General features: G+C 44.7%; 1 protein-coding gene across 1 annotated transcript in view; it reads left to right on the top strand.

Annotated features, from left to right (window-relative positions):
* The first annotated feature begins 1,466 nt into the window (after positions 1 to 1,466).
* Positions 1,467 to 23,896, top strand: part of rasgrf1 (Ras protein specific guanine nucleotide releasing factor 1) — a 42,661-nt gene continuing 20,231 nt past the window's right edge. The window contains exons 1-16 of the mRNA XM_035791131.2: positions 1,467 to 2,070; positions 6,918 to 7,024; positions 7,827 to 7,974; positions 8,851 to 8,946; positions 9,042 to 9,295; positions 9,730 to 9,809; positions 9,939 to 10,132; positions 10,569 to 10,678; positions 10,824 to 10,942; positions 11,443 to 11,603; positions 11,889 to 11,952; positions 12,185 to 12,327; positions 12,810 to 12,892; positions 12,999 to 13,247; positions 14,555 to 14,925; positions 15,070 to 15,189. Coding sequence (XP_035647024.1) covers positions 1,795 to 2,070; positions 6,918 to 7,024; positions 7,827 to 7,974; positions 8,851 to 8,946; positions 9,042 to 9,295; positions 9,730 to 9,809; positions 9,939 to 10,132; positions 10,569 to 10,678; positions 10,824 to 10,942; positions 11,443 to 11,603; positions 11,889 to 11,952; positions 12,185 to 12,327; positions 12,810 to 12,892; positions 12,999 to 13,247; positions 14,555 to 14,925; positions 15,070 to 15,189 — 2,575 coding nt within the window. The 5' untranslated portion in view covers positions 1,467 to 1,794. The remainder of the gene's footprint in view (positions 2,071 to 6,917; positions 7,025 to 7,826; positions 7,975 to 8,850; positions 8,947 to 9,041; positions 9,296 to 9,729; positions 9,810 to 9,938; positions 10,133 to 10,568; positions 10,679 to 10,823; positions 10,943 to 11,442; positions 11,604 to 11,888; positions 11,953 to 12,184; positions 12,328 to 12,809; positions 12,893 to 12,998; positions 13,248 to 14,554; positions 14,926 to 15,069; positions 15,190 to 23,896) is intronic.

Here is a 23,896-nt window from a genome sequence, read left to right as displayed (position 1 = left end):
GTTCGTGAGCGGCAGAGAGAGAGTGAGAGAGAGAGAGAGAGAGAGAGAGAGAGAGAGAGAGAGAGAGAGAGAGAGAGAGAGAGAGAGAGAGAGAGAGAGAGAGAGAGAGAGAGAGAGAGAGAGAGAGAGAGAGAGAGAGAGAGAGAGAGAGAGAGGGGGGTGAAGGAGAATGCAGCAGGAATGTGTATGACGCAGACAGAACAGGGCAAAGCAAACAGCCCTCAGTGATAGTCTCTGCCACCCTGGTACGTGTGGACCTGGCTGGCTGGCTGGCTGGCTGGCTGAGGAGAGCCGTGTTAGGGAAAGATGGACGAGAGTCTATTAGCATAATCTTAATACAGATTCTGAAGGAGGCCCCGGTTTTAGTGTATAAGACAGGAACTCTGCTCCATCCAGCGCTTTGCATTATGTGTGAAGTGAAGAGAACGGATTTCCTTTTATTCTGCTAGAATAATCACTTTGATCTGCAACAAATGAAGTGCCAGATTTGTGCCAATGCTAAAATAAAATTCTATACAGTAGGCTAAAGCCAGTTCCATTTACATGTAATATTCTAAATATAAAAGTTGTTGATTGCCACTGTTATTGTGCTATTGTAAATTTGTTGAAACAATCAGTTTAGTGTTATTTTAAAAATAGTGCTGATTACTGTGGTGTTATGATAGCCACTTTGAAAACATTCAACTCTAACCCCAGAGGGGTAATATGGGACAGCACTCTCCAACCCTCTGCCTTCTGTCACTGGACCATCATTTACTGCAACCAAACCTTTGTTAGGTAGGCTGAGAGTGCAATAGCACTGACAGAAACAAAACAGCATCTTTTTTTGCAAGGAAATAAAAGTCACTGAGAATTGCTCAGGTGGGTCCACTTGAATAGGTTGCCAAGCATGGGCTAAAGAAATTCAAGATTTATGTCCAATCGACATTGTCATTAACCAAGTTGATTACATGAATGTAATGGCAAGGCAAACCATGTATTGATGTATGTCAGTGAATAAGACTGACCTTTACAAGTGTGTATTCAAGACGGCCAACTGCTCTATGAATTTTTAAACAACTAAAATGGTCTATAGTAGGCATTTTTGTGAATCACATGGACTTAAGACCTACCCTTATATAGCCAACCACCTGCCTACTACAGTCTATCCGATGGGTAATGAACTTTCACTATCTGAATGCCCTGTGAAATGTATGCTTTTCGTTCTCTGAGTAACAGGGAGTTACAATTCCATCTCATTAGATTCAAAAAGTAGTGTTAATTCACGAATAATACAACTTCCATGTTTGGTTAATGAGAGTAGTCAGGAGGACTAAAGTATGTCTTGCATGAAAACAACTGCTCACGCGACGGCTTCACTTTCACTTGTTTTGAATTCGCTGTCCAAGGTTCTGAAATGTGTTTTCCCGAAGATACGTCACGTGACTTCGCTGTCTCGCTCAGCTCACTGTTTTCGGGAGATTTCACGTGAGAATACGACAAACCACCTCGCGCACGCTATAATTATCTTCCTTTGCCTGTCTCCGTTTAAATTCATAGTCGGTCTGTTTTTTCTTTATTTGTGTGTAGAAATGTGGGAAATGAAGCCCTAAAATATCCTAAACGAATTTAGGATGATACATCCGTGTTCTTTGTTTTGTTTCTCTCTTTTTGTACTTCATGCCAACATGGTAAATGCAGGGGCAGAGCGGACTACTGCTTGTCCGCAATCAGAAAGTCCACGTCTGTCTGGGAACCGGGTTTAAGAGGATGTAAGGAACAAGTAGCTTTTTTAACCAAAGTCTCCTTATAAAAATGCAGAAGGGAATACGACTGAATGATGGTCATGTCACCTACCTGGGTCTTTTGGCAAAGAAGGATGGTACGAGGCGAGGTTGCTTGAGCAAAAGGAGCTCAGACAACACAAAATGGCACACAAAGTGGTTCGCTTTATTACAAAATATGCTGTTTTATTTTGAGAGCGAGTCCAGCTCTCGACCTGCGGGATTATACCTGTTGGAGGGATGTGTGTGTGACAGAGCGCCGTCACCTAAACCATCACAATCATCCAAAGAGTGTTTAGAAAAGCAGGTAGGAATAACACACATACAAGTTCACAACGTTGTTTCATTTGTCTTTTTTTTACGAGTGTAAAGTTATAGGTTGTCATTAAATAAACATGAATGATGCACGAGTTACCGGCGTGCAGATATCCTCATGAGGTTGAAAGCAGGTTATCATGTGAATCAGACGGTTCAGCGTTATGAGTACATGTAGCATATATATTTTGGGGGGATAAGTACCCCCCATTATTTATGCTATTTATGCTATCCCTCATTATCCACAGTAAGTATCACATTACAGTCCAGTTAAATTATAACCTACAGTTGGTCTCTATCATATTCAATAAAGAACTGTTTGCTCAGCGTGCGTGTGTTATGTAATCTATGCATCGGATTAATGATTCCATTATAAACACCTAATTGAATCCCGAGCTGCCTCGCGGTTTTCTGCATTGTTTTTATTGTATTTTATTAACAAGTATTCATTCGGTTTTGCTGCATTGTGCCTATATAGGGTTGATTATTTTAGACAAAAAAAACAGGCAATTTATTGGCAGCAATGTATTTCTACATGGTCTACAGGCCTACATGTTTAAGTAAAACATGTGGTTGACATGGAACTATTATTGTCAAACCAATGTAATGTTATCTCACAGTGAAGTTTGGTGACACTGTTTTCTTTTTTCAACAAAATTGCGCTAAAGGTATTGCGTACAACAGTCGCCATCTTGCGGATATTTGACGTAATATCACAGTTTGACGTATTGATATAACTCTTGCACTGTTTTTATTAATAGCATCCTACCTCGGCAACTGAGTCTGCAGCAAATATTGTTTAGTAACAAGACCGTACGCCAAAACAACGGGCATGGGGTCTTCGTCACTATTGTTTTTATGTTTTGGTACACTGTATTTTGCTCTCAGAGAAATGGGATGAGTTATTCCTTCACATTGGGATCAGAGGATGAGGCTGTTCAAATCTGGAAGAAAAAATAAAACATAATCGTGTGTCTTGATTGGCTTCTACTGTGGGCCTATGATGCTGCAACCTGGTCTCAGATAATTTCGTATTATTCTTTATGTAAATCCGAGACACTCCATTTAGTATGATATGTTACGTTTCATATAGTATGTATTAATTTGTGGATGTTCATCACCCATTTCCTATAGGCTGCAACCTGGTCTCAGAGCATTTTGTATTATTCTGTTAGTAAATCCGAGGCACTTTAAGGTTAGGGTTAAGTTTAGGAGTTAGGTTAAAGGGTTAAGGTTAGTGTTAAATTTAGGCGTTGGGTTAAAGGGTTAGGGTTAGCTAACATGCTAAGTAGTTGCAAAGTAGCTAAAACATATATTTCCTCTCCAGTACTTTTAACTAATGAAACATATGATTTACAATTCTGCAGAAGCCTAAACCTGTAGAAGTAGATGCCATAAGATCCTACTTCCTTACTTCAATAAGATGGTTAACTGATACTTTTCATCTTATTATATGGCTCATCTTGTTTAACATTCCTTCCAAAAAACAGTCATGAAAAACGGAATAATTAATGGTGCTGCAATCTTAGTGTTCTCTATTACTGAAAAGGAAAGTTAATATTGTGCACATGAAGAATGATGTAATGATTGTGGAATGTTTTGTGTGTAGGATCATTGGATTGAGGCTCTATCTGCTAGTAGTTCTGTTTACTTCTGTTCTGTTCTGCTCTGTCTGCAGTCCCTATCCATGACTGTATAGGCTGCAGTCCAAAGTGAGTCCAGGCCTTTCCTGTGAACAGCTGTCCCTGTGCTGACAAAGCAATATGTGGCATATTGGCTAATATTTTGCTCTCCCAGTTCCCCTCATTAGAGAATGAAAACTCCTTATATCATGAACGTGCAAAATGTTTTAGAGGAATTTGTCAGGAATCTTTTGATCCATCCTTTTCAACATGATCATTGGATGGCTTACTACAACGAAACACAAGGTTATAATGTTGTTTTGATAGTCTGTGAGTCTGTATTTGTGAAGGAATGATCCCTTCTCATCTGTCTTACTCCATAGCTGCCAGAGTCAACAGGCTCTGTTCACAACTCAATACAATGTTACATAGCTCAGAATATATTTGTCACACCCCATTGCATCCTAATAACATCTCCAAGCCAACATACATTACTTCTCATTGTAATTGTTTATTCAAAAACATGAACACCACCGTTTTCTCACATTAGTGCGTATTCATTGGCCAGTCAATGTGAGCGATGAGCAATAAATAATAAATGATACGTAATTTCATTAATATAGAATAATGAGCAGTGTATGTATGCCTTATGAGTATGCATAACCATAGACCATGCACCTTGTTTGCAAGTTCATCCTGAATGATAAGAAATAGGATGGCACAGAGACAGTCAACCGCCTAAATCTGTGACAATGGATTTGAGATGTAGACTTTTAAAGTTCAATCGAGTTTAAGGCTTAACTGAATGAACAACGGAGACACAATACAATATGAAAGTTGATTAAAATAGGTTAGGGGAGTGGACTCGTCTCAGAGGGAAGATCCTTTGATGCCAAGTAGTCCTAAACTAAAATATTATCTTCAATAGTCATGTACTATTCATATAACCATATTTATCTCACCCTCATTTCTGCCCTCACACATTGGCAGCTTTAATCGAAATTTGACTGTGAAGTAAAATTCAATGATGCAGGTCGTTGTGAAGTTTGACAGCTTAAGGGGCCACCATATTGATGAAAGCTCAGAAAGACGTGTGCCTGTGCTTTCTAAAGAGAGTGTTAATGCCCCAGGTAGAATGACAGGTCAGTAGACGTTTTTGCCTTTCTTCTATTTGCATCAAAATCAGGAGTTTGAATGACCTTTGATCTGTTAACTCATTACAATTCTGGATTTGAGGGTTTATTCCCACATTCAATTCATCCCCAAATGTCGTTATCTAACGACGATAAGGTATTTTAGCCCATGGTTCATATGGCAACCCTATTTGCAGGGAACTGCAGAGAGTATCTGTGTGTTGTCGCGCCTCCACTCCCTTCCACTATTAACACAATCAACCGCTATCTGTTGTAAATGTGTTCCTTGCACTACCTCAGAGGGGTCAGGGCCCATTGGGGAACAGCTGCATTTTACAGCATTCGGCAACCAGTGATGGCTGATGTATTTCTGTTCTGTTTTTTCTTAACTATCTAAAAAAAATGTTCGCTGACATGGCTAATTGAGTGATTGTCAGTGTCTAACATAAAAAGAGGAAAACTGCTGATGCATAACCACATTTTGAAATTACACCTTGTGTATTCTACTATTCTAACACTCAACAATAAGTTCAGACCCTGATTGACTTCCTAAAAAAACATTGAAAGTGTGTGTGTTGTGATTCAGCTGTAAACATAAAGCATGAAGCAGGCTGTGTCTTAAACAGGCTGTGTGTTAAACAAGGCTGTGTGTTAAACAAGCCTCTCTGCATTTAGAGAGAGGATGAAGGAAATCTACAACAACAACAAGCATGCATCCCTGAAAAAAATAGATCCGATTATCTTTGAAGGAAGGATGAATACCATTCAGCCATAAATAGTGATGAGGTGCAGGTTGATGGGTTCCTGTTGGCTAAAGATTAGGATGGGCATTCGCTCAACATGGCTGCTGCCAAAGTACATACTACGAGTCACATTTTTAACCTTGAGTGTGATTCCAATGTGTGAGATGTGATAATGCAGGCTGTTATTTTGCCAAGCAGCGCTGATCTTTTCCTATCTTGCTGTGCCAATCATTGTGTGTTTTGGTGTATTTGGTGTATATTTTCAAAAGAAAAGTGCACTGAGATTCTTATTTGAGGATAGAAAAGTTAGGATATGTTGAATGACAACACACTTTCAATGTTTTTTTTTAGGAAGTCAATCAGGGTCTGAACTTATTGTTGAGTGTTAGAATAGTAGAATACACAAGGTGTAATTTCAAAATGTGGTTATGCATCAGCAGTTTTCCTCTTTTTATGTTAGACACTGACAATCACTCAATTAGCTTATGTCAGTTAACATTTTAATGATTTAAATGTACAGCATTTAAGAAATGTACTATATGTACAAAACAGGGTCTGGCAAGGTCTGAAATGAACTTTTAATCCACCAGATAATGTGGATGGTCTATGATCGTTAAGTGACTGTGATGCTTCGTACACAGACCTATTGGTGCTGGGGAATTCAGCGTAGAGAAGGCCAGCTTAGTTAAAATGGAGTGAGACAAGTAGTGCTAAGAGCCTATCCATTCGCACAGAGTGGAGTTGCTAGGTAACAGGTAGTGCACAGTTATGTAATTGGCAATGCCTCCAGCTTACATGTCTTATGGCTTTTCCTCCTGGGATCCGGAGCCATCCAGGCAGCCAGGCGGTCAGACAGCCGGTCAGGCGGTAACGCGGTCAGGCGGTTAGGCGGCCAGGCAGCCAGACAGTCAGGAGAGGCTTTCTACTAAAATCCCCATTGATCGAGCTGGTTGGTGAGGATGTGGGTTTCCTTTCCCCACCCTCATCTGTGCAATGTGCTCCCCTAATGTCAGCAATGAGAAAGGGTACACACAAGCTTAGATTGTGAGAGGGTTCATGGTTTCAATGATGTGTGTCTGTAGCACACTGATGTTTTTGGCCAGAAATACTCTTCATAATCTTCTGTTAAAATATTATTTTTGTGTAACTATGTTTGTGTTGTAGCTGCTATACTGTGCATTGTCTGACCTTTTCGTTGCATTTTGTGGTTATAATATGATAGCTCATTTAGAGTTCTATGGATTGAGAAAATACTTTTTCTCATACATTAAAAAACAAAAGAATCCAAATGCCGCTCTACCCATGCAATGTAGTAATGTGTTTTTTTTCTGTGTGTTTCAGTACTACTTCACTGTAAATTTCACCCATGAAAACCAGAAAGCCCTGGAGTTGCGTACAGAAGATGTCAAGGACGGTGATGAATGGGTGGCTGCAATAACACATGCCAGGTACCAGGCCTCTACTGCAACCTGTCTACCCAGTCAACACCTACATTAACACACACATGTGCTATTATTGATGTCTACTGTGTGGATGGGTGTAATCTCTTAGATAAGGCATGATGTATGGTTTGAAATGTACAACTTGACTCTGTTGAGATGTGATAGAACTGTCATGCAGCATTAAGGCAATGTTTTTCACGAACATTTCTGGGGGGAAATGCTGTATGGGGAACTTGAGAAGGATTTTTAAACATTCGTGTCACCTGAGGTAATAGTTTGTATGCAGCTCATGTTGAACCGTATTCCTGATATACTCTGGTTTCAGGTGTTGTTATTGAACTGTTAGTAGTAAATTGGTATTGTGTCATTTCAGTTGAATGAAACAGGGTGACTGGTGATGTAGCTTACTGTATAATAATCATTGTGAAATAATAAGTGCCGTTGTGATGATTGGTGGTCTATTGTGACTGTGGATTTGGGCACTGCTCTGAGGATATTCTTATCAATATGGCCCTGCTGTATTTTGGTTGGTTATCTGCTGAGACATGTGCAGCAATGTACTGTAGCTACACTTCACTGAGCACAAAATATATGAATATTTACGCCACTGCATTATGAGGCTGTTCATAGACCTGAGGTCTGTATGGGTACACATGTGTATGTAGGGCAGGGGTAGAGTGGTGGATGTATACAGTCTGCATGGGGGAGCATACAGTCTTGAGTGTGTCTATCTGTACCTCTGAAAGTATGGAAACATGCCTGTGGAGAGTTGCTGCAGTGTGTGTGAGTGGGTGTTTTCTGTCCACAGTTACAGGAACCTGGCCACGGAGCACGAGACGCTCATGCAGAAGTATCTCCATCTAATTCAGATCGTGGAGACAGAGAAAACGGTTGCTAAGCAACTTCGACAACAGATAGAGGACGGGGAAATAGAGATTGAACGGCTAAAATCAGAGGTAATATTCATTATGATTCCTTCTGCCTCAGTGGGGGATTGTTATGTTGATTTTTTACTTAACAGGAAAGCGGTTGGAGCGTGTGTGGGACTACAGTACAGTGAAATATCTCTCAGGAGCACCGCTCAAGATTTCTAGGATTTTGTCATCTGAGTGAACTAAAATGGATAATGACTGTACTAGTTGTTTCTTTATGTATATATTATTGAATAATACGAGAGAGAGACAGAGAGAGAGAGAGAGAGAGAGAGAGAGAGAGAGAGAGAGAGATTGGGAAAGATTGAGAGGGCCGCTCTGTCACAAAGAGATGTGTGCAGACCCACCACTCTACATCTCCACTCATAAGCAATCCCTCCAATAGAGCTATGTTCCCTGCTGTATTCTTCAGATCAAATAGTCATGTTACTTTTATGTGCAAATGTGAGGCTTGAAATGAAATGGTGTGCTGAATATGCTTGAACAAGGCTTTATTATACAGAGTGCCCCCCCCCCCCACAAAAAAAACATAACAATAAACTCTTTCAGCCTATACAAAGTAAATGGGGACACTTACCTTCAGACAGTTCTGAGTAGCTCCCAGCTCTTTTGTGCAGCACATTTATGGCTTTTCTATGTACAGCAGCACAGTATCACACAGTGTGAGTCTGCATTTCTAACCAATGGAAATGAGTGCTGATGTAAAGATATCAGCCAAGTGAACAGAGTTAGTATTGCCACCACCACTACCACATGTCAGAGCTGGCAGCTTTGACAGCCTCTAATTGCATTTGACACAGTCACTTTGTTAATACGCTGTCAAATGAGGAGGAAACTTGGAGAGCAGGTTGTGAGTGATGATGACTGGTGGATCTTGTCTGTGGCTGTCCTCTCTGGCAGATTTCCGGCCTGCACAAAGACAATGGGAAGATCCAGTCGAGTCCAACAGCCGACCCCAGTGAAGATGATGACTCTGAACTCAAGAAAATAAAAAAAGTACATATTTACACAAAAGATGTTCTACTCTATTTTCAGTGTATTTGCCAATGATGCAGGAAAGAAACTCACCTTTGATTCCCGTGGTCCGCTAGGTGCAGAGTTTCCTACGAGGCTGGATGTGCAGGAGGAAGTGGAAGACCATCATCCAGGACTACATCCGGTCTCCCCACGCCGAGAGCATGAGGAAGAGGAACCAGGTGGTGTTCAGCATGCTGGACTCTGAGGCTGAGTACGTCCAGCAGCTCCACATCCTGGTCAACAATTTTCTCAGACCGCTCCGTATGGCCGCCAGCTCCAAGAAACCACCCATCACCCATGACGACGTCAGCAGCATCTTCCTCAACAGGTGTGCAGCTGTAGATGATCACGCCAAGCTAACCACTCACACTGCTGTCTCTCACCTCTCTCAGGGAGACAGTGATATGACTGTCTCAATGCTGTAGGATTTTATGTTCATGCATTAAAACTATGATGGATAATGAAAACATAATAACCCTGAGATGTAATGGCATTATGCTGTGTCAAAGCCTCATTCTAAGATGTTTCTTTTGTATTTTATTTAACCTTTATTTATATAGGTAAGTCAATTAAGAACAGATTCTTATTTGCAATGACGACCTGTCAAGAGGCAAGTGCAGCGGTATAAAATCTTAACACACTTGCACATACAGGCATATTCACTGTTGCATATTTGAATCCTTTTCACCTAACTATGGCTAGTGTATATTTTTCTCAGAATGGACACTTAACATCTTCTTGTTAATTTCCCCTTTACTTTAGTGAGACCATCATGTTTCTGCATCAAATATTCTACCAAGGGTTGAAAGCAAGAATAGCAAGCTGGCCAACATTAGTTTTGGGTAAGCTGACTAAAGTGCTTTTTTCAGGGTCATTTAATGGATGGATGAATATGATAATGATATGTCCCAATTGACCTCATACATCATCTATCGATCTCTCATTCACTTGTTGGTCCTCTCTATTCACAGCTGACCTGTTTGACATCCTGCTGCCAATGTTGAACATCTACCAGGAGTTTGTGAGGAACCACCAATACAGTCTGCAGATCCTGGCACACTGTAAACAGAACCGAGACTTTGACAAGCTGCTGAAGCAGTATGAGGCCAAGCCAGACTGTGAGGAGAGGACTCTGGAGACCTTCCTCACCTACCCCATGTTCCAGGTAGGCATACAGTACTGTACATTCCACTGTCTTCTCATTGACTGTCCAGTCCCCGTCTCTCAGCTCAAACAGCTCTCTCTCTCTTCAGACAAAGGCTCCTCCATTGATCACCAACAACAGAGCAGATATTTGTCTCACATGAATATCCCTGTTGTTTTTTTTCATAAACACATAAACTGGTTGTTTGTGAAGCTCAGGGCATAATGGCTATTTTCTGGCAAGGCATGCAGTTTCTGTGCTGTCTGCTCCACTGGGGTCTACTTTGGACTCTGCTGTGTTGGTAATACATTTCTGCTGATGACTGTGAATGTACATAGAAGTCCCTACTGATCTGCTGCAATGAGTTTGATTGTGTTTGTGTCTGTGTCAGTGTGTGTGTGTCTTGTATGCAAGTGTGTGTGACTCACCTGCCCCTATTAATTTTCTGTCACTCCAGATTCCCCGCTACATTCTTACTCTCCATGAGCTCCTTGCCCACACACCACATGAGCATGTGGAGAGGACAAGTCTGGACTACGCCAAGTCAAAGCTGGAGGAGCTGTCCAGGTATACCTGCGCTACCACCTTATAGCGCCAAAGCAGCAAACAGGACACCTCAGTTTACCATGCTTACTGTACAGAATGCATACACACTGACAAAGTGAATACAATGACATTCCAAATGTGAAAAGACCAACCTCTCTGCCCCTAGAATCATGCATGACGAGGTGAGTGAGACAGAGAACATCAGGAAGAACCTGGCCATTGAGCGCATGATTGTAGAGGGCTGCGAGATCCTCCTTGACACCAGCCAGACGTTTGTCAGACAAGGTAAGCTCTGAGAGAAGATACACAAAGGAACCCAAGATCCCACATAAAGACAGAATCATAGAGGTGGATTTTCTACCTCGCAACTGTGTGACTGCCTTTGTGTTATCACAACTTCAAACCTCCATAGGCCTACCTGAGCCTCCATAAGGAAAGACTTAACCAGCAGCTTGGGCGATATAATCCTGTCTGCCTTTATAGCATGTACTGAAAGTGGGCTGACTCTTTCATTTCCAAGGGTAATCAGGCTGTTGGGAGGCAATCCGACAGTGAGTCAGGGACTGTAAATGTCATACATCCCCAACAGACATTGATGGACATATAAAGAAGAGGAAAATCATATAGAGATATGGTTTAACCTTACAGTATGTACTGTATATATCCCCCAAAGTCATTGAACAGGTGAAGGAGGCCTCTCCCAGTCTTGCAGTACAGTTAATCTGTGAACCCTCATCACTAACTGGACAACCCTGCTGTATGTCTCTCCCACTTCTGCCATACAGGCTCTCTCATCCAGGTGCCAATGAGTGAGAAGGGAAAGATCACCCGTGGGCGACTGGGCTCTCTGACTCTGAAGAAGGAAGGGGAGAGACAGTGCTTCCTCTTCTCCAAGCATGTCATCATCTGCACCAGGGGCTCTGGAGGGAAGCTGCACCTCACCAAGGTGGGCCTGCCCTGGGCTGCTGAGCCTACTATACAATCTCTTAAGATGCATCCTGGACCAAAACCAATTACAATACATAGATGGTCCTATGATATTGAAGTCAACACATCCTCTTAAGGAGTCCCTTATTACTTGGATGCTGATTTACTCTCTTTATTGACCTGTAGGTCTATATGTGTTGCTACATAATAATGTAAGTCATATTGTTATTGATTATTCAGTAATGGAGGGGATTCTTGGAATGTGGTTGTGAGTGTGCTAATGCATATTGTATGTTGTTCTCAGAATGGCGTGGTCTCTCTTATTGACTGCACTCTTCTGGAAGACCCGGAGGGGACAGATGATGAGTGTAAGCACCGCACTGTTTCATTCCTACCTCACTGAAAAATGGAGCACATATGCTTACTGTATGTAGAGTGTAACATATGATAAGTTTAGTATTACACTTTTATGAAGTATACTAGCTATAGCCTCCCTGCAAGTGTCATCTGTTCATCATCATTTACAAGCACAATAAACCTCTCATTATGCCATGGTAATGACCCATTTCTTCTATTCACCTCTGTTTGTTTTGCCCAAAGCCAAACCAGACAAGGGTGTACAGGACATGGAGCACCTGGACTTTAAAATCGTGGTGGAGCCTAAAGAAGGCCAGTCATTCACAGTGATCCTGGTGGCCTCCTCGCGGCAGGAGAAATCTGCCTGGACCAGTGACATCAGCCAGGCACGTCTGCTCTGCTCTGCTTTACTCTGCATGCATCACGTCTGTCTGTCTCCAGCAGGGAGACATGGGGCCTGGATGTCTGTCTGTCTCCAGCAGGGAGACATGGGGCCTGGATGTCTGTCTGTCTCCAGCAGGGAGACATGGGGCCTGGATGTCTGTCTGTCTCCAACAGGGAGACATGGGGCCTGGATGTCTGTCTGTCTCCAGCAGGGAGACATGGGGCCTGGATGTCTGTCTGTCTCCAGCAGGGAGACATGGGGCCTGGATGCCTGTCTGTCTCCAGCAGGGAAACATGGGGCCTGGATGTCTGTCTGTCTCCAACAGGGAGACATGGGGCCTGAATGTCTGTCTGTCTCCAGCAGGGAGAAATGGGGCCTGGATGTCTGTCTGTCTCCAGCAGGGAGACATGGGGCCTGGATGTCTGTCTGCAGAGTGGCTGTACTCACACCTCTCCCTTAACCTTCCCTTCTTCTCCCTTACAGTGCATAGACAACATCCGCTGCAATGGGCTTATGATGAATGCATTTGAGGAGAACTCTAAAGTCACTGTGCCACAGATGATCAAGTAAGCCCCATTCACAACTATAGCCAAACAGTCAATGGGATTATCATGGTGCCTTTATTTGTGTGTTGTAGTGTTTTAATGTGTTTGTGTGTTTTTCTGTGAGCAGGTCTGACGCCAGCCTGTACTGCGATGACGTGGACATCCGTTTCAGTAAGATGATGAACTCATGTAAGGTGCTGCAGATCCGCTATGCCAGTGTGGAAAGACTTCTAGAGAGATTGACCGACCTGCGCTTCCTCTCGATCGACTTCCTCAACACCTTCCTGCATTCCTACCGCGTGTTCACCAGCGCCGATGTGGTGCTGGACAAGCTCATCACTATCTACAAAAAGCCCATCAGTGCCATCCCAGCCCGGTAAGGCCATAAAAGAGCTGCTACTGCTTTACCATTTAGCCTAGACTTTGACCAACACAGTCAGAGAAATCTCTAAATCTATCTCATGCCCAGTGCTGTTTAAAGATGATACATTGTCAGTGTTTTTGCATGGCCATGGCCCCTACACAGTAAAGAGGGCTGTAGTTAGGGCTGGTGATGATAACATCCCCTGACAGGCCCAGCAGCCTCTGGCCTCCTCTGGCTGCCTCTCTCTCCTCAAGCCCACCACTGATCTCCTCACAGCTCTTTTTCCACAGCCCACAGTATTACTTCTTTACCGTGTGTGTGTGTGTGTGTGTGTGTGTGGGTGGGTGTGTGGGCGCGTGTTTGTGTGTCTGCGTGCCTGCATGTGTGTGTGATGGAAGGTGAGGTGAGGAGAGCTGGGTAGAGGTCATGTCTGTGTGTGTGATGGAAGGTGAGGTGAGGAGAGCTGGGTAGAGGTCATGCCTGTATGTGTGATGGAAGGTGAGGTGAGGAGAGCTGGGTAGAGGTCATGTCTGTGTGTGTCAGTGTGGTTGGTGTGTGTTCTGTGTGAGAAGGCAGTAATTGGGCCAAGCCTCTTCTTCTGCCTGCCTAAGAGCGTCTCAGCAGGGCTTTGTCGCTGTCACCTTAGCAACTGGCCTCTCTGCTGCAGGACCCCACCCTCTCTGTTCTGCAGAGGATCTATAGTATGAAATATTTATGGTGCATGTTGTCGACCAGAGCAGAGCAGACCCTTTCTCCGGCCCGGGAGAGTGAGCCTAGCTCCCAGGCTCAGATCAGGGGGAGCTCCCTCCCCATGCCCACACCATGCAGCATGTTTTCATGTGGAGCCTGTCATGTCTCTGTGAGCCACCGCCACTCTGATGCTTGTGTCAGCAGCATGGCTATTTGCTCTGTCACTCGCTGTGCTATTTATGGGAACCCGTGAGGTCGCAAGGAGGGTGGCAGTGAGTGGGAGAGGTTTTCAGCAACAAAAAAGACAAGCACGACTGCAGAAGCACCATTCTGCTGTTGACAATGTATTGAATTATTTACATTTTAGTAGACACTTATCCAGAGCGACTTACAGTAGTGAGTGCAAACATTTTCATTCGTACTGGTCCCCCATGAGAATCGAACACACAAGCCTGGCGCTGCAAGTGCCATGCTCTACCAACTGAGCCACACAGGACTACCAATACAAGACAGAAAGACATGGATCATTCTGATCTCCTTGTTATTTGCAACACACTGAAGTGCTAAAGTACATAGCTACAGTACATCCTTCTGACTATAATAAAATGTGTTGTTTTTTACTGCTGCAGATCGCTGGAGTTGTTCTTCGCCAGCAGTCAGAACAATAAACTCCTATATGGGGAGCCTCCCAAATCCCCCAGGGCCAGCCGTAAGTTTTCCTCCCCCCCTCCCCTGGCCATCACCAAGACATCGTCCCCTAACCGCCGCCGTAAACTCTCCCTCAACATCCCCATCATCACTGGGGGCAAGGCTCTGGACCTGGCCGCCCTTAGCTGCTCCTCCAACGGCTATGCAAGCATGTACTCCTCCATGTCCCCCTTCAGCAAGACCACCCTGGACATCAATAAGCTTTATGTCACCAGCCCCATCACCAGTAAGATCCCTGATGAGGGAGAGGGCAAGACAGACAAGGCAGAGGAGACCATTGTGTCTAAACAAGGTAATCCAGCTAAGGGGCAGTGGGGGGGGATGGGGTGTTATGTCCTTATTGGTGCTTCTTAAAAGGAATATAGCTCAGGATTTGAATCATGACATGTCTAGAAAGTGGTATGTACTGACCTGTTTTGCACTTGGTGTACTGTAGATATTTCAGTTCCGGAGGAAAGTGACATTGACCAAAACCAGAGCGATGACGCAGACCCAGAAACGTCTCCTATCAAGTCGCCAACCACCCCCAAAAACTTGAAATGCAAAAACTCTTCAGGTACATTGTGTCCTAGACTGCACAGTGGTGTCATTATCACTCAGTGCCATAATACCAGAGCACCTGGATCACATGCTGGCATGCCACCTGCGTCCTCCCCTCAGCCAAAATGCCATATTTATCAAGAACTTAAATATGCTCTCCTGTTTTACATGGGAAACAGAGTCAGAATTAAGAAATCAAAGCACCCATTTTCATTGTTACTTTTATATGCATTTTCCCTATTTATGTTATATCCTCTATCTCTGTCTTTATTAGAAATAGTCAAACATGATAGAGATAAAGTATTTTCTACGCCTATTCAATTGTCAATGTGCATACACTCAAAGAATGCTAAACTTTGTGTTCAATGAACTCCGCCACACAAGATAAAATTCATGCAGACTGTAATTTCGTGGCGAGAATAAGAACATGCTGGGAAAGCCAGCTCTAGGAATGAGTAGGTGTTGGGGATACTTGTGTCATAGCAACTACAGCATGAGTGTGTTTCCCAGCCTGCCGCCCCCGGTAACAAGATTATTTTAGTACAAAACAGTCAGTGAAGAAGGCTTTTGTTGTCTGTCCCTGCTCCAGGCACGTACACAGATCAAATCAAATAAAATGTTTTACATGTGCCGAATACAACAAGTGTAGACCTTATGGTGAAATGTTTACTTACAAGCCCTTAACTAACAATGCAGAGTAGGAAAATATTTGCTAAATAAACTAAAGTAAAAAAAGTAACACAATAAAATAACAACAACGAGGCTATATATGGGGGTACCGGTACAGAGTCAATGTGCCGGGGTATGGGTTAGTCGAAGTAATTGAGGTCATATGTACGTGTAGGTAGGGCTAAAGGGACCATGCATTGATAATAAACAGAGAACAGCAGCAGCGTAAAAAAAGAGGGTCAATGTAAATAGTCTGGGTAGCCATTTGATGAACTGTTCAGCAGTCTTATGCCTTGGGAGTAGAAGCTTTAAAGGAGCCTTTTGGCCCTAGACAATTTTTAGGGCCTTTCTCTGACAACGCCTGGTATAGAGGTCTTGGATGGCAGGAAGCTTAGCCACGGTGATGTACTGGGCCGTATGCACTACCCTCTGTAACGCCTCGCAGGCGGATGCCGAGCAGTTGCCATACCAGGCAGTGATGCAACCAGTAAGGATGCTCTCGATTGTGCAGCTGTAGAACCTTTTGAGGATCCGAGGACCCATGGCAAATATTTTCATTCTCCTGAGGGGGATTTAGGTGTTGTCGTGCCCTCTTCACGATTGTCTTGATGTGTTTGGACCATGATAGTTTGTTGGTGATGTGGACACCAAGGAACTTAAAGCCCTCAACCTGCTCGAAGCCCTCAATTTGAGGGAGCGGTTGTTGTCCTGGCACCACACTGACAGGTCTCTGACCTCTTCCCTATAGGCTGTCTCATCGTTGTTGGTGACCAGGCCTACCATTGTTGTGTCGTCGGCAAACTTAATGACGGTGTTGGAGTCATGCTTGGCCACGCAGTCGGGGGTAGACAGGGAGTACAGGAGGGGACTAAGCATGCACATCTGAGGGGCCCCCGTGTTGAGGATCAGCGTGGCAGATGTGTTGTTGCCTACCCTCACCACCTGGGGGTGGCCCGTCAGAAAGTCCAGGATCCAGTTGCAGAGGAAGGTGTTTAGTCCCAGGGTCCTTAGCTGAGTGATGAGCTATGAGGGCACTATGTTGATGAACGTATTATAGTCAATGAACAGCAGTCTCATGTTCCTTTTGTTCAGGTGGGAAAGGGCAGTGTGGAGTGCAATACAGATTGCGTCATCTGTGGATCTGTTGGGGCTGTATGAGAATTGGAATGGGTCTAGGGTTTCTGGGATGATGATGTTGATGTGAGACATGACCAGCCTTTCAAAGCACTTCATGGCTACATATGTGAGTGCTATGGTTTGGTAGTCATTTATGCAGGTTACCTTGGCGTTCTTGGGCACAGGGACTATGGTGGTCTGCTTGGAACATATAGGTATTATAGACTCGGTTAGGGAGAGGTTGAAAATGTCAGTGAAGACACTTTCCAGTTGGTCAGCGCATGCTCTGAGCACACATCCTGGTAATCCGTCAGGCCCTGCGGCCTTGTGAATGTTGACCTGTTTAAAGTTCTTACTCACATTGGCGACAGAGAGCTTGATCACACAGTCGTCCGGAACAACTTGTGCTCTCACGCATGCTTCAGTGTTTCTTGCATAGAAGTGATTTAGCTTGACTGGTAGGCTTGTGTCACTGGGCAGCTCGGCTTCCCTTTGTAATATGTAAGAGTTTGCAAGCCCTGCCATATCCGACAAGCGTCTGAGCCAGTGTAGTAAGATTCAATCTTCGTCCTGTATTAACGCTTTGCCTGTTACATGGTTCGTCAGAGGGCATAGTGAGATTTCTTATAAGCGTCTAGCCTTTAGCTCAGTGCAGATGTTGCCTGTAATCCATGGCTTCTAGTACGTACGAACACTGTGGGGACAATGTCATTGATATATTTATTAATGAAGCCGATTACTCATGTGGTATACTCCTCAATGCCATCGGATGAATCCCGGAACATATTCCAGTCTGTGCTAGCAAAGCGGTCATGTAGCTTAGTATCTGCGTCATCTGACCACTTGCATATTGAGCGAGTCACTGGTACTTCCTGCTCTAGTTTTTGCTTGTAAGCAGGAATCAGGAGGATAGAGTTATGGTCAGATTTGCCAAATGCAGGGCGAGGGAGAGCTTTGTACAGGTCTCTGTGTGTGGAGTAAAAGTGGTCTAGAGTTTTTTTCCCCTCTGGTTGCATATGTGACATGCTGATAGATATTAGGTAAAACAGATTTAAGTTTTCCTACATTAAAGTCCCTCGGTCACAAGGAGCGGCACTTCTGCATTGGTTTGTAGTGGGAAATAGACAGCTGCAAAAATATAGATGAAAACTCTCTCGTTAAAAAGTGAGGTTTACAGCTTATCATGAGGTACTCTACCTACATTTACATTTACATTTAAGTCATTTAGCAGACGCTCTTATCCAGAGCGACTTACAAATTGGTGCATTCACCTTATGACATCCAGTGGAACAGCCACTTTACAATAGTGCATCTAAATATTTTAAGGGGGGGGAGAAGGATTACTTTATCCTATCCTAGGTATTCCTTAAAGAGGTGGGGTTTCAGGTGTCTCCGGAAGGTGGTGATTGACTCCGCTGTCCTGGCGTTGTGAGGGAGTTTGTTCCACCATTGGGGGCCAGAGCAGCGAACAGTTTTGACTGGGCTGAGCGGGAACTGTACTTCCTCAGTGGTAGGGAGGCGAGCAGGCCAGAGGTGGATGAACGCAGTGCCCTTGTTTGGGTGTAGGGCCTGATCAGAGCCTGGAGGTACTGAGGTGCCGTTCCCCTCACAGCTCCGTAGGCAAGCACCATGGTCTTGTAGCGGATGCGAGCTTCAACTGGAAGCCAGTGGAGAGAGCGGAGGAGCGGGGTGACGTGAGAGAACTTGGGAAGGTTGAACACCAGACGGGCTGCGGCGTTCTGGATGAGTTGTAGGGGTTTCATGGCACAGGCAGGGAGCCCAGCCAACAGCGAGTTGCAGTAATCCAGACGGGAGATGACAAGTGCCTGGATTAGGACCTGCGCCGCTTCCTGTGTGAGGCAGGGTCATACTCTGCGGATGTTGTAGAGCATGAACCTACAGGAACGGGCCACCGCCTTGATGTTAGTTGAGAACGACAGGGTGTTGTCCAGGATCACGCCAAGGTTCTTAGCGCTCTGGGAGGAGGACACAATGGAGTTGTCAACCGTGATGGCGAGATCATGGAACGGGCAGTCCTTCCCCGGGAGGAAGAGCAGCTCCGTCTTGCCGAGGTTCAGCTTGAGGTGGTGATCCGTCATCCACACTGATATGTCTGCCAGACATGCAGAGATGCGATTCGCCACCTGGTCATCAGAAGGGGGAAAGGAGAAGATTAATTGTGTGTCGTCTGCATAGCAATGATAGGAGAGACCATGTGAGGTTATGACAGAGCCAAGTGACTTGGTGTATAGCGAGAATAGGAGAGGGCCTAGAACAGAGCCCTGGGGGACACCAGTGGTGAGAGCGCGTGGTGAGGAGACAGATTCTCGCCACGCCACCTGGTAGGAGCGACCTGTCAGGTAGGACGCAATCCAAGCGTGGGCCGCGCCGGAGATGCCCAACTCGGAGAGGGTGGAGAGGAGGATCTGATGGTTCACAGTATCGAAGGCAGCCGATAGGTCTAGAAGGATGAGAGCAGAGGCCTCATGGCCAGCAAAACCTTGAGGCTTCCTTAATATATCTCTCTCTTCATCACTCAATACCTAGGTTTACCTCCACTGTATTCACATCCTACCATACCTTTGTCTGTACATTATACCTTGATGCTATTTTATCGCCCCCAGAAACCTCCTTTTACTCTCTGTTCCAGACGACCAATTCTTATTGCTTTTAGCCGTACCCTTATTCTTCTCCTCCTATGTTCCTCTGGCAATGTAGAGGTGAATCCAGGCCCTGCAGTGCCTAGCTCCACTCCTATTCCCCAGGCGCTCTCTTTTGATGACTTCTGTAACCGTAATAGCCTTGGTTTCATGCAAGTTAACATTAGAAGCCTCCTCCCTAAGTTTGTTCTATTCACTGCTTTAGCACACTCTGCCAACCCGGATGTTCTAGCTGTGTCTGAATCCTGGCTTAGGAAGACCACCAAAAATTCTGACATTTTAATTCCAAATTACAACATTTTCAGACAAGATAGAACTGCCAAAGGGGGCGGTGTTGCAATCTACTGCAAAGATAGCCTGCAGAGTTCTGTCCTACTATCCAGGTCTGTACCCAAACAATTTGAACTTCTACTTTTAAAAATCCACCTCTCTAAAAACAAGTCTCTCACCGTTGCCGCCTGCTATAGACCACCCTCTGCCCCCAGCTGTGCTCTGGACACCATATGTGAACTGATTGCCCCCATCTATCTTCAGAGCTCGTGCTGCTAGGCGACCTAAACTGGAACATGCTTAACACCCCAGCCATCCTACAATCTAAACTTGATGCCCTCAATCTCACTCAAATGATCAATGAACCTACCAGGTACCCCCAAAGCCTTAAACACGGGCACCCTCATAGATATCATCCTAACCAACTTCCCTCTAAATACACCTCTGCTGTCTTCAACCAAGATCTCAGCGATCACTGCCTCATTGCCTGCATCCGTAATGGGTCAGCGGTCAAACGACCTCCACTCATCACTGTAAAACGCTCCCTGAAACACTTCAGCGAGCAGGCCTTTCTAATCGACCTGGCCAGGGTATCCTGGAAGGATATTGATCTCATCCCGTCAGTAGAGGATGCCTGGATATTTTTTTTAAATGCCTTCCTAACCATCTTAAATAAACATGCCCCATTCAAGAAATGTAGAACCAGGAACAGATATAGCCCTTGGTTCTCCCCAGACCTGACTGCCCTTAACCAACACAAAAACATCCTATGGCGTTCTGCATTAGCATCGAACAGCCCCCGTGATATGCAGCTGTTCAGGGAAGCTAGAAACCGTTATACACAGGCAGTTAGAAAAGGCAAGGCTAGCTTTTTCAAGCAGAAATTTGCTTCCTGCAACACTAACTCAAAAAAGTTCTGGGACACTGTAAAGTCCATGGAGAATAAGAACACCTCCTCCCAGCTGCCCACTGCACTGAAGATAGGAAACACTGTCACCACTGATAAATCCACCATAATTGAGAATTTCAAAAAGCATTTTTCTACGGCTGGCCATGCTTTCCACCTGGCTACTCCTACCCCGGTCAACAGCACTGCACCCCCAACAGCAACTCGCCCAAGCCTTCCCCATTTCTCCTTCTCCCAAATCCATTCAGCTGATGTTCTGAAAGAGCTGAAAAATCTGGACCCCTACAAATCAGCCGGGCTAGACAATCTGGACCCTTTCTTTCTAAAATTATCTGCCGAAATTGTTGCCACCCCTATTACTAATCAAATCAAAATCAAATCAAATTTATTTATATAGCCCTTCGTACATCAGCTGATATCTCAAAGTGCTGTACAGAAACCCAGCCTAAAACCCCAAACAGCAAACAATGCAGGTGTAAAAGCACGGTGGCTAGGAAAAACTCCCTAGAAAGGCCAAAACCTAGGAAGAAACCTAGAGAGGAACCGGGCTATGTGGGGTGGCCAGTCCTCTTCTGGCTGTGCCGGGTAGAGATTATAACAGAACATGACCAAGATGTTCAAATGTTCATAAATGACCAGCATGGTCGAATAATAATAAGGCAGAACAGTTGAAACTGGAGCAGCAGCACAGTCAGGTGGACTGGGGACAGCAAGGAGCCTTCATGTCAGGTAGTCCTGGGGCACGGTCCTAGGGCTCAGGTCAGTTGAAACTGGAGCAGGAGCATGGCCAGGTGGACTGGGGACAGCAAGGAGTCCTCATGTCAGGTAGTCCTGGGACATGGTCCTAGGGCTCAGGTCCTCCGAGAGAGAGAAAGAAAGAGAGAAGGAGAGAATTAGAGAACGCACACTTAGATTCACACAGGACACCGAATAGGACAGGAGAAGTACTCCAGATATAACAAACTGACCCTAGCCCCCGACACATAAACTACTGCAGCATAAATACTGGAGGCTGAGACAGGAGGGGTCAGGAGACACTGTGGCCCCATCCGAGGACACCCCGGACAGGGCCAAACAGGAAGGATATAACCCCACCCACTTTGCCAAAGCACATCCCCCACACCACTAGAGGGATATCTTCAACCACCAACTTACCATCCTGAGACAAGGCCGAGTATAGCCCACAAAGATCTCCGCCACGGTACAACCCAAGGGGGGCAACCCAGACAGGCCGACCACAACAGTGAATCAACCCACCCAGGTGACGCACCCCCCCAGGGACGGCACGAGAGAGCCCCAGCAAGCCAGTGACTCAGCCCCGTAACAGGGTTAGAGGCAGAGAATCCCAGTGGAAAGAGGGGAACCGGCCAGGCAGAGACAGCAAGGGCGGTTCGTTGCTCCAGAGCCTTTCCGTTCACCTTCCCACTCCTGGGCCAGACTACACTCAATCATATGACCCACTGAAGAGATGAGTCTTCAGTAAAGACTTAAAGGTTGAGACCGAGTTTGCGTCTCTGACATGGGTAGGCAGACCGTTCCATAAAAATGGAGCTCTATAGGAGAAAGCCCTGCCTCCAGCTGTTTGCTTAGAAATTCTAGGGACAATTAGGAGGCCTGCGTCTTGTGACCGTAGCGTACGTGTAGGTATGTACGGCAGGACCAAATCAGAGAGGTAGGTAGGAGCAAGCCCATGTAATGCTTTGTAGGTTAGCAGTAAAACCTTGAAATCAGCCCTTGCTTTGACAGGAAGCCAGTGTAGAGAGGCTAGCACTGGAGTAATATGATCAAATTTTTTGGTTCTAGTCAGGATTCTAGCAGCCGTATTTAGCACTAACTGAAGTTTATTTAGTGCTTTATCCGGGTAGCCGGAAAATAGAGCATTGCAGTAGTCTAACCTAGAAGTGACAAAAGCATGGATTAATTTTTCTGCATCATTTTTGGACAGAAAGTTTCTGATTTTTGCAATGTTACGTAGATGGAAAAAAGCTGTCCTCGAAATGGTCTTGATATGTTCTTCAAAAGAGAGATCAGGGTCCAGAGTAACGCCGAGGTCCTTCACAGTTTTATTTGAGACGACTGTACAACCATTAAGATTAATTGTCAGATTCAACAGAAGATCTCTTTGTTTCTTGGGACCTAGAACAAGCATCTCTGTTTTGTCCGAGTTTAATAGTAGAAAGTTTGCAGCCATCCACTTCCTTATGTCTGAAACACATGCTTCTAGCGAGGGCAATTTTGGGGCTTCACCATGTTTCATTGAAATGTACAGCTGTGTGTCATCCGCATAGCAGTGAAAGTTTACATTATGTTTTCGAATAACATCCCCAAGAGGTAAAATATATAGTGAAAACAATAGTGGTCCTAAAACAGAACCTTGAGGAACACCGAAATGTACAGTTGATTTGTCAGAGGACAAACCATTCACAGAGACAAACTGATATCTTTCCGACAGATAAGATCTAAACCAGGCCAGAACTTGTCCGTGTAGACCAATTTGGGTTTCCAATCTCTCCAAAAGAATGTGGTGATCGATGGTATCAAAAGCAGCACTAAGGTCTAGGAGCACGAGGACAGATGCAGAGCCTCGGTCCGATGCCATTAAAATGTCATTTACCACCTTCACAAGTGCCGTCTCAGTGCTATGATGGGGTCTAAAACCAGACTGAAGCATTTCGTATACATTGTTTGTCTTCAGGAAGGCAGTGAGTTGCTGCGCAACAGCCTTCTCTAAAATCTTTGAGAGGAATGGAAGATTCGATATAGGCCGATAGTTTTTATATTTTCTGGGTCAAGGTTTGGCTTTTTCAAGAGAGGCTTTATTACTGCCACTTTTAGTGAGTTTGGTACACATCCAGTGGATAGAGAGCCGTTTATTATGTTCAACATAGGAGGGCCAAGCACAGGAAGCAGCTCTTTCAGTAGTTTAGTTGGAATAGGGTCCAGTATACAGCTTGAAGGTTTAGAGGCCATGATTATTTTCATCATTGTGTCAAGAGATATAGTACTAAAACACTTGAGCGTCTCTCTTGATCCTAGGTCCTGGCAGAGTTGTGCAGACTCAGGACAACTGAGGTTTGGAGGAATACGCAGGTTTAAAGAGG

This window comes from Oncorhynchus keta, chromosome 17, assembly GCF_023373465.1.
Source record: "Oncorhynchus keta strain PuntledgeMale-10-30-2019 chromosome 17, Oket_V2, whole genome shotgun sequence".
Classification (NCBI taxonomy): domain Eukaryota; kingdom Metazoa; phylum Chordata; class Actinopteri; order Salmoniformes; family Salmonidae; genus Oncorhynchus; species Oncorhynchus keta.
Note: the sequence above shows the minus strand (reverse complement) of the source record. Positions and strands in the feature narration are given on the sequence as shown.